Source organism: Medicago sativa, chromosome 8 (genome assembly GCF_051527215.1).
Source record: "Medicago sativa cultivar Bolivia chromosome 8, Bolivia_mono, whole genome shotgun sequence".
Taxonomy (NCBI): domain Eukaryota; kingdom Viridiplantae; phylum Streptophyta; class Magnoliopsida; order Fabales; family Fabaceae; genus Medicago; species Medicago sativa.
This window is the reverse complement of record NC_140756.1, coordinates 18,037,137-18,047,133: the sequence shown is the minus strand read 5'-3', so window position 1 is coordinate 18,047,133 and position 9,997 is coordinate 18,037,137. Positions and strand designations below refer to the sequence as shown.

The following is a 9,997-nucleotide window of genomic DNA, read 5'->3' as shown; positions in this document are numbered from 1 at the left end:
GAACACAAGAGATAGTCGGAATTTCACGAATCAATTTCCTATAAAATAAACAAGATGATTGGACTCAAATGATTAATCAGTTTCATCAACATACGAATTATTTGAAAGAATCAAGTTTAATTTTTTAATAGAACAATTATTGATTAAACTTTTAATTACGTTCCGACTAAACTTCGGATTACTATTGTTCACTTCCCAAGGGTCAACCGAAAGAGGGAAAAAATCATAATGGAAATTCTATCAAAAAACAACATCCAAGATAAAGCACATATCTCAGGGTGAGCATACATAGCTCTTTATCTAGGACTCTAGCATGGATGTCCATTACTAAGTATGGTAAAAACAATTAAATTAGCAGCTCCCAACTGTCCATCTCTGTTGCTGTCATGGCAGCAGTACAATGATAGTTTTAGTCCCTCTAAAATTTTAATAAATCTTAAATATTTTAAATAATTTGAAGGTCGCAATTGATTGACAATGTAAATTATTTTACACTAAATATGTACATGAAATGAATTCTAAAATTGTCTCAACACATATGACAATTTTTAAATAAGACACTAATATAAGTTTTTTTTTTAATGAAAAATGTTCTTTGTTGAACCATTTTCGGACAATGTATAAGACAATCAAAGATATATAAGATATATAAGACAATATGATTTTTAATCATTGCTCTTTTAATTTTTGTGTCAATACTTGTATTATTTTTAGTTGTCCTATAAATTATCCTAAAATAGATAACATAACTTTGTCCTCGTGAGCTTAGCTTAGTTGGCAAGGACAATGTATAATAGTATATCCAAGATTTGGGGTTCGAACCTCGGACGCCACCCCAAAAAAAATACTCCCTCCGTCCCATATTACTTGACCTATTTAGAATATTTGCACTATTTATGTGCCATGCTTTGACTCTATTTTTCTACTAATATATAAAAACAAAATATAGCATATAAGATGTTGTTAGATTCGTCTCGATTAATATTTTCAAAATATCAAATTTTCGTAATTTTTTCTACTAAATTATTAAAGAAATTTAAGTTTAAAATTGTGCATTGGCATACGTGACAGAGTCAACTAGGTCAAGTAATATGGGATGGAGGGAGTAACATAACTCTTTTTATATTGGCCAACTGTAATTGGTTGTTGCATAAAATAATTCTACACTATGGTGCATTTTTTTAAGAGTAATGATATTTTGACATCCATTTGATGACAACTTTGTTGACAACCTTGTTTTTCTCACTTCTTATTGGTCAAAAACAATGGAGAGAGAAAAATGAAGAGAGAGGATAACAACATCATGTGAGTATGAGAGAGAAAGTTGTCCAAAAGTTGTCAAAAAGTGGTTGTCAAAATATTACTCCCTCTGTTCCTTTTTAATTGTCACATTTTAACTTTTTACACAAACCAAGACAACAAATACTTTTACTACTTTTGATACAACAATTTATCTTTTTCCTATAATAACCTTAATCATTTAATACTTCATTTCATACATTTCTCTCTCTGCAATAAATATATAGGGGTAATATAGGTAAAACCACATTTAATGATACTTTGAACTTTGAAAACGACAGTTATCTAGAAACAAAAATTTTATGCAAAAGTGACAATTATAAAGGAACGGGGGAGTATTTCTCTTTTTTTAATCTCAAATTAAAATATGATTAAATTTTCAATAAGGTGTGAATTCTTGACTTCTTGTCATCCAATTTCCACAGCAGTCAGCGCCATCCAACTTGTCACACAGCAAATTCTTAACTTTGAAGACACCCTTTGTAGTATTATAATTTATTTGTTTTATATACTGGATAGACTAAATTCTATTATTCCATCACACCATGGCTTTTTAATTTTAATTTCGCACACCCTTTTACATATTATAGCTGACTAAGATCAAGCAGTTAGGACTTTGCTGGAAGCTATCACAGAAATAGTATTCTAAGGTTATCCTCTCTCAAAGCAATGCTTCTCGACATTCATTTTAATTTTTGGTAAAATAATCCATTGAAAAAGAAGAATTTAAGGAGATTGCAAAACTACTATATTTCCTTAAAATAAAATTTTAAATTTTGTTAAACAATAAATTCATTCTAATAATAAAGTAAATCACTTTCTCAATATAAACATTCATAGCTTGTTTTGGTAACTAATGTGCAGACCAATGTGCTTGTCTTGATCAATGTTATTAGAGAAATGATATTTTTGATCCAAATAATTAGGGATGGCAAAGATGGCCAATCCGTCCCGCCCCGTCCTGTCAATAACCTGTCTAAAAAGGGCGGAGCGAGAGGACCAACTAGATATGTAAGGTTGAAAATCTTACCCAGCCTCGTTATATGGCGGACCGACATATTGGCGGGTTGACCCGTCAATGTTTTTTTGAATATATTAATTAAAAATTTCACATAAATAATGTAAAAATATATAAATTTTAAGTCAATTTAAGGAAATCAAAATATATAACGACTCCACTAAAAATATAAAAATAATTATTCTAACATATAAAGTACATCATCTAAAAATCAATAATAAATTAATAAGACATTCAAAATAAAATTTTTACGAGTTATCAATTGACTAACTGTTAAAAATGAGGCTAAAATTATGAAACAAAGTGATGAAATTAATTGAATTTTTTCTCCACTATACGAAGGAGAAAATTGAAAAATTGACTGTGACTTATAAATAAAAGAAGTGAAAAGGGGAGTTTCTTTTTAATATATCAACGCAACGGGCCAACCTCCCCAACCTCGTCACCGCCCCACATTTTAGCGAGTAAGGTAGAGCGGGCACCCTGCAAGTGCCATGTTCAAAATCTCAACTCATCCCACTAAAAAGGCGGGGTTAAACGGGTCAACCCAACGGGCCCAACCCATTTTGTCATCCCTACAAATAATCGACATCAATTTTAATAGTTAATGTACGTGGTTAATTACATCCAACCAATGTTTTATATACATCGTCCGAATTGTTTAAGTACACTACATCATTTCAAATGGTCTAATGTACAATAATGCTCATTAACCACAATTTATGCCCAAATAAATATGCCCCATTTTTTTTCCAAGTAGTCTAGTGACTTGGATTCACACAGATGTGACTTAGGTTCGAACTCCGACCCCTGCACATAATGTCGCTGGTAGCTATCAACTGAGTTACACTCACGAAACAAATATGCACCATTTTTAACTAATGACATTCAAAATTATGATAAATTGTGTGCATTGGATGATTAATGAATTATAGAACACCTTCATATGTCAACTTAACCATCTAATTAGCCACATCTTTGAATTGTGTTAACTAATCAAGTTGATGTTCGAATATAATGTCAAACTTGTGTCAAAATAACATAACTCGTTATTAGTAGATTTTAGTTTCTGAATTTGTGAATATTTTACTGATTTCCTGTACATAGGTTTGTTTGACTATAAAGAAAAGACGCATAATCAAATGTCGAGCAAAACAATAAACCAAACAAGCACCACAAGTATATGTGAAGAATAGCTTGTTAAATACTCCATTTATTGAATAAACCTAAAAAGTTGATTTTTGCTGATAATAGTGACCGGGTGGAGTATATTTTAAAACTGATTCCAATTATTAACTCCTCAAGATAGATCAAAGAAAGAACGTGTACATAGTTTAAGCAAAATTTACCTTCCATAGAAAACAACTAAACGTAACGTTTATTGAAAATGAGTTTGATTAAGTCATCTAACCAATCATATGGTGCTAATATGGAATGAGAGAGATTATTTCTATTTCTTTTTTTCTTTTCTTTTTTTGCTAATATAAAGTTTGCTTTCAATATATTAAAAAAGAAAAATTTGGCCAGTAAAATTAAATTATAATGCAAAGGATCATTCTTGATTAAAAAATAAAATGCAAATGATGATTCTTGTATAGGAGTTTTCTAAGGCATTAATGAAAGAAAGGTACTTACTGGTTACTACTAAATTTGAAAGCACCGTTATAATCTCTGGTACACGTATTTCTCTACTGTACAGAAATAATAACTCAACATATTTATTTGTTTGTTTAACACCTTAGAAGAAGAAGCTTAGAAGAAAAGAAAGAAAAAAAATAGCTGGCAACAAAACATGATTTTGAGTTTCCTTCCACAGTTCTGCCTTTTCTATACAAAGGTTGCTATCTTTTTTCCAGAACAAGAGAAGGAAGAAAGAAGAGAGGCTCATGAGCTACTAACAACCATAGTTTCATGGACAAACAAACACTTTATCACTTATCAGCGTTGATTCCGAATATCCTAACCTTGTGCATGTTGGGGAACTTCGCAACAACTAGCACAATCACGGCAACCGTGTTGAAGAACAGCATTGGATGCTCATAGTCAGTTGTGTGTGAGGCTATCAAGTACCTGTCAATGAGAAGAAAATATTCAATAAGACAGCTCTAGCCTTCAAATAAGTCATTTGGTAAGACTCTTCAAGATACAAAAACAAAAGATTAGTTTAAGTGCCGAACAAAGCATTCTTTATTTATTGTTTAAGAGTTGTAAATTTTGGTATTAATAATGGTTGGTTATTCATATCTTTTATATAAAATCAAGTACGTACATGCTAATGAGTTCGAGTTTAAAAGTCGAGTTTCTTGGAGATCCAAAGATTTTTGTAAGCTCACTGTCACCACAATCAAACCCTTTCCCAACACAAGTAGATAGAAAAGCTACATGAATTAAATGATATTAAATTTTTATGTCATCGACTAGATCCTCAGCAAGCATATCTAGATTTAAGTTATTCTTGGTCTCCCTCTTCACACTCTTATGGCCTACCCTCCAATCCAATCTTCTTACCAAGGATTGTAATAGTCTATTTCCCACATGGCCTAGCCACCTTAGACAACAATCTATCATTTTTTCCTACATGGGTGTTGTCCGTACATTATATATGTTACTTTATTCAAAAAAGAAAAAAAACTATATGATACATGTTTTGATGATTTAGCTTGTCTTGTTTGCCTTACCATACATGTTTTGACTATTTACCTTTTTACAGTTCAATATCCAAATACCATAGAATGACACAAGTCTAATAGTCGTGTATTTTACATGTGTCAATTTCTGCACCATCTAGTATGGTACGTCAAAGCTTGCAACTTATGGAGTAGTATATCTAATTTTTACCTCTATTGACTCTCTAAATAGGACAACTTCACCAGCTAAAAACATGCAATACGTTATGGTACTAGCTCTTGGATATGCTCTCTAGTAAACACACTCAAAACCAAGAAAAGAAAAGAAAAGATCATGCTGGTACTAAATAATGCAAAGTGCACATTCCTACCAATATAAATTAAATACCGACGATGCCTCAGATTAATTAACGCCCTCACTGCAGAAAACTATCTAGAGACATTAAGTGACGCACAATGGAAATTTCGTCAAAACGTATCAATACAAAACAAGATAGTCAGCCAACCATGCCCACCTTATCAGAAAGTTTACAAAAGAACCTGAATCTCAAAGGGATTTGCTTTAACTTGTTTGACTTTTTTTTTTTTTTTTTTGTTTCTCCTTTGGGCTCATGTTAAGTAGGCTTATTAGTTGTCATTTCTTTGCTCCTCTAAGGTAATGGGAGCCCTTTAAAGACCGAAGTGCAAATTATAAATGATTACTGAAAAACCAATTATTTAAATTATGATAAACTCGTGAAGTTGTTAAGAGATTCCGCTGATTTCCGAACCAATTGTTATAATTCTTCACTTTTTTTCATACACTCTTCACTTTAGAGAAGTCAAACTAATTCTTGTTACACCTAACAATATTTCTTCAATCAAAACAATTTTGCGGAGAAAGCTAAGCGTTAATCCTCATAACCAGAGTTTTTTAAGGGAAACTAGAGTTATGAAGCCACGCAGTTTCACCACAAATAATGTAGATAACAAATTAAGTCAAACCCCAGACACCATGAAGAATAGAAACCTCCAAATTTTGATTTGACTTTTTCTATTTTTTATACAAGTTTTTAGCTAAATTTACCATTCAAAATTTGCGACTGCATTTGGGATTTTTAAACTACGTATGCACTCAATAGTTCTTCACCACACTTTGATGAGAGGCCTTTGGTCATAATGACAAACATACACAGATGGGCAGCCTAGTGAAGCTAAGAGACTACAAAGACCTTCGATAAATAATCATTATAAAAACCAGGTTATCATTTATTACTTTCTCGCCCCATATCATTTTTAGTTACAATCAATCCATTTAAAACATTTAGTATTAGGCTAATTAGCTACCCAAATAATTTAGAATCCCCCTTTAAAATATCTATGAACAAAGTAATATCCATTAGAAATAAATGATCCGTCTTTCTTGCATAATAGTTGCAAGGTTATACACTTGCATTCCTTGGGAATAAGTGATAAAATTCTCACTCTTTCCTCAACAAATGTCATTCAAGCAGTGTTTTTAAAACCGGCTCGGTGATCAACTCGGTAAGGGTATTAAGTCACTGGCCAAACCACAGGGCCACTAGTCGAACCACATGTTTTAACCAGATGACTTGGTTGTATCACTCTGTCTCTAAAAAATTGTTTGTATTGAACCAAACTAAATCGGATGACTTGGTCCCTAAAAAGTTCTATAAATATTATGCATGTCTATTTATTATTAAAAAATGGCAAGTATTAATTAGATTGGATGTTCTAAAATCTTATCTGTATATTGTATATATACGTTATAAGCAACACGAGTGTCACCAACGAACAACTGACTTAATGGCAGAAATTCCATTGTTGCACACTATTGGCCGTGGTTCGACCCTGGTACAGGCTACTTTCAATATATAATTTTTTTTTCAATAAAAGCACTGATATTTTCATTGAACCAGACCACATCAGTTCATACAGGCTTATGCGTGTTTGACCGGTTCAATACATGAGCAGTCTAATATAGTATAGTGACCTGTCCGGCCGTAGGTCCAATTCTCAGTCTGACCAGCCGGCCCGGTTTTTAAAACACTGCATTCAATCTCTGGTTGAACTATGTACGATATAAATACCAGGATATATAACCAGCATGATTGGGAGTTTTCACATGAACGCCATTTTTATCTGTTTAAATTATATTATTTCCCTTTCTCTCGCTAACAATCAAACTTCGTTTTTTCTAGCAAATATTTAAGGAATTGTGACAACAGTCACTAGAAACCATACAGATACAAACCTTTTAAGTAACATAACTTCTGAACAAGCAACAGTAATTCCAAATAAACCCAACCTACCAACTATATTATAGCTATTATAGCTGAGAGAAATTCTTTTCGCAACTAGAAGGGAATAACACATAGGCCATATCATGCCCACATATAAGAAGAGACAGAAAAGAATCTTGCTCTATCGATACTCACAAGTCAATTAAATTGGACATGCATGACTCATGATTTCCTCATAGAAGTGACATTTATTTGCAAATTCATGTACCACATTAAGATACAGACGAAAAAAGCATAACATGTAAAAGTTATAACTACACTATCAAGATGAGACAAATAAGTTTGTCAGCATCACTGTAAACAATGTATTAGTTAGTGCAGACCAATTACTGCTAGTGTTTATATAACATGACTGAACCTAAAATAAAATAAAAACTGTGATATCGGCCGGAACAAACACCACTAAAAACCAATGCAGGTATGCAAGTTAAAGGAGAACTTACAGAACCAAAGGCACAACTGTCAAAAACTTCCTGTTACGAGTGAGCTGCTTTCCATTGTCGACCTGCTCCCACCATGTCAATCTATTGTAGATCCCCTGATCATCTGCAAATGGAGTTCCTTTCTTCCAGTGGAAAAAGTGATATGTTACCTGAAGCACACAACATAATCAATCAAGCCATGTAAAGAGATCAAATCAACATGACATTTCATAAACAGTATCTGACAACAAAATGTTAATTTATAACTTGACCCAGTCAAGTAGCTTTTATAAAAAATAGTCTCACCCCTCGCCTCACTAAATGCTACATGAGCTAAAATGGGTTGCCTTGTTATTATGTTTGACTATGACGTATAATAATACGTCTACCTACCCAAAAAATCAAAGGAAGATGAAGAAAAAATATGACAGTCAATTCATTTTAAGTGACCGCGAAATCATAATCATATCAAGTACCTGGCTCTCAGTCAAACGAATAAACTAAACTACTCCTAGTTAACAAGGAATGACTACAAAGTATAATGCTCCTGAACTAGTGTACTTCTAAAGTCAAACAGAGGAGAGGCAAGAAAGAAAAATTAGAACATTGCAAGGATGATGGGAACTGTGAAAGTGACGACAATTAAAAACCAATGTAGTTCAAGAATCGCGGCAATAAACTGAATCTAGGAGGAACAAAGATCTGAAGGACTCCCCTACCCAGTCATCCCTCATCACAACAATTGACAAGGAGAGGCTCACACGAGATATTGGACACTCCAAGCAAATACTCTAACAGTGATGAATCAACTATCCAAATCAAGAGACTGTGACAGACCAAATGCCAATGGCAAAGGATTAATGGGATACAGAGGAGAATACCAATTGCAGTTAACGTAAACTAGCAATTGGAGCCACTCTCCACCCATGACATGAGACAACAGAAGCAAATTGAGCACTGTTTACTTCCAATAGCACATTAGGATTTAGTAAAGCTGACACTTTGGATGGAAGGCGTGTCTGGTATCTGACACCAATACAACACCGACACATGTGATTACATTTAATCACCTTCATTTTCTTAAACTAATACTGGTATTAACATACAACACCGACACATGTGGTTACATTTAATCACTTTCATTTTCTTAAACTATTACTGGTATTAACATGTGTCATGTGCCGATGTATTTGGCAGTGCTTTATACTCCTAATAGCATACCTCTAATTTATATATGTCTTCCAAGATCTCTGTCCTCTATTTTATCTTTTCTAAATATTAAGATAAAATCCTGACCTATTTATCATTAACACAAGATGTAGCACGCCCTACACTAAACAACTATGCAGCCTAAATCATGACTCAATAAATAAACATCCGAAACCTTATCATGTCCGTCACAATTAACTTCAAGATAACATTCAATCTCTCATCTCACAAACCCCATGAAACTCATACATACAGTCTGTAGCACAGACACTTATTACCGAAAGCGTGTCCCGGTGTCCAACATGTCCTAGTGCCCGACACCAACACGACACATATGATTACTTTCAATTATCTCCTTTTCTCAAATTATTTTTGGTATCGACATGTTGGTGTCCGTGCTTCATAGTACGAACATTCATATCCATCAAAACAACATAACTCAAAACATATTAATCAACACAAACACACTTAAAAAAACCTTAAACTACAAAATTTCCAAATAGGTAATCATCAAAGGACAAATCAGGCAACAGCAAAAACAAAAACTAAACATCAAATCATCAAAAACACAAAATTCAATAACAATTCAACAACAATTCAAAAAACAAAATAAAAGGAAAAGGGTAAAAGAAGAAGAATACAAGAAAATGAGCGAGATTAACAATAGTCCAAGCAATCCCAGGAGAACAACCAAAGACAGACAAAACCATGATCCATGAAAAGAAGAGGATGAGAATATATGTTGTCCAAACACCAGGATAGGTAAACCATTCTGTGTTCCTGTTCAGATCCGCAGGTGGCACAGCTTTGACATACAGATTAGCCATCAAATTATGCAAAATTTGGAAAATCTAAATATACCCTTTTGATTGAAACGTTGAATAGAATGAATTTAGATAGAAAAGATTGAAACTTGATGAATTTGATTTTGGTGGGTTTGATTTAGGGTTGTTTGTGAATGAAAATTCCAAAACCCAAAAACGTAACCCTTATTTTGATTTTGATTCAATGATATTAGCGTGCGTGTGTGTGTGAAAATGTGAAAGGAAATTGAGAAATTGATGAAAATTGAAAATGAGCTAAAATTGATTTGCTTGGTAATAAATAAATATAAATATT

The 9,997-nt window shown here is 32.9% G+C and overlaps 1 protein-coding gene across 1 annotated transcript; it reads right to left on the bottom strand.

Annotated features, from left to right (window-relative positions):
- Positions 1 to 3,934: 3,934 nt before the first annotated feature.
- On the bottom strand, positions 3,935 to 9,965 carry LOC146897481 (uncharacterized). Its single transcript, XM_085738911.1, has 3 exons — positions 9,520 to 9,965; positions 7,691 to 7,839; positions 3,935 to 4,387 (listed from the first exon to the last, which is right to left on the bottom strand). The coding sequence occupies exons 1-3, from the start codon at positions 9,703 to 9,705 to the stop codon at positions 4,249 to 4,251; spliced, it is 474 nt and encodes a 157-aa protein (XP_085595037.1). The 5' UTR covers positions 9,706 to 9,965; the 3' UTR covers positions 3,935 to 4,248.
- Between the last annotated feature and the right edge of the window lie 32 nt (positions 9,966 to 9,997).

Coding starts and splice junctions, on each gene's coding strand:
- LOC146897481 (XM_085738911.1), bottom strand. CDS start 9,705: ATGGCTAATCTGTATGTCAAAGCTGTGCCACCTGCGGATCTGAACAGG. Junction 7,840..9,519: donor TTAATCTCGCTCATTTTCTT/GTATTCTTCTTC, acceptor TGTGTGCTTCAG/GTAACATATCACTTTTTCCA. Junction 4,388..7,690: donor ACAGTTGTGCCTTTGGTTCT/GTAAGTTCTCCT, acceptor TCTCATTGACAG/GTACTTGATAGCCTCACACA.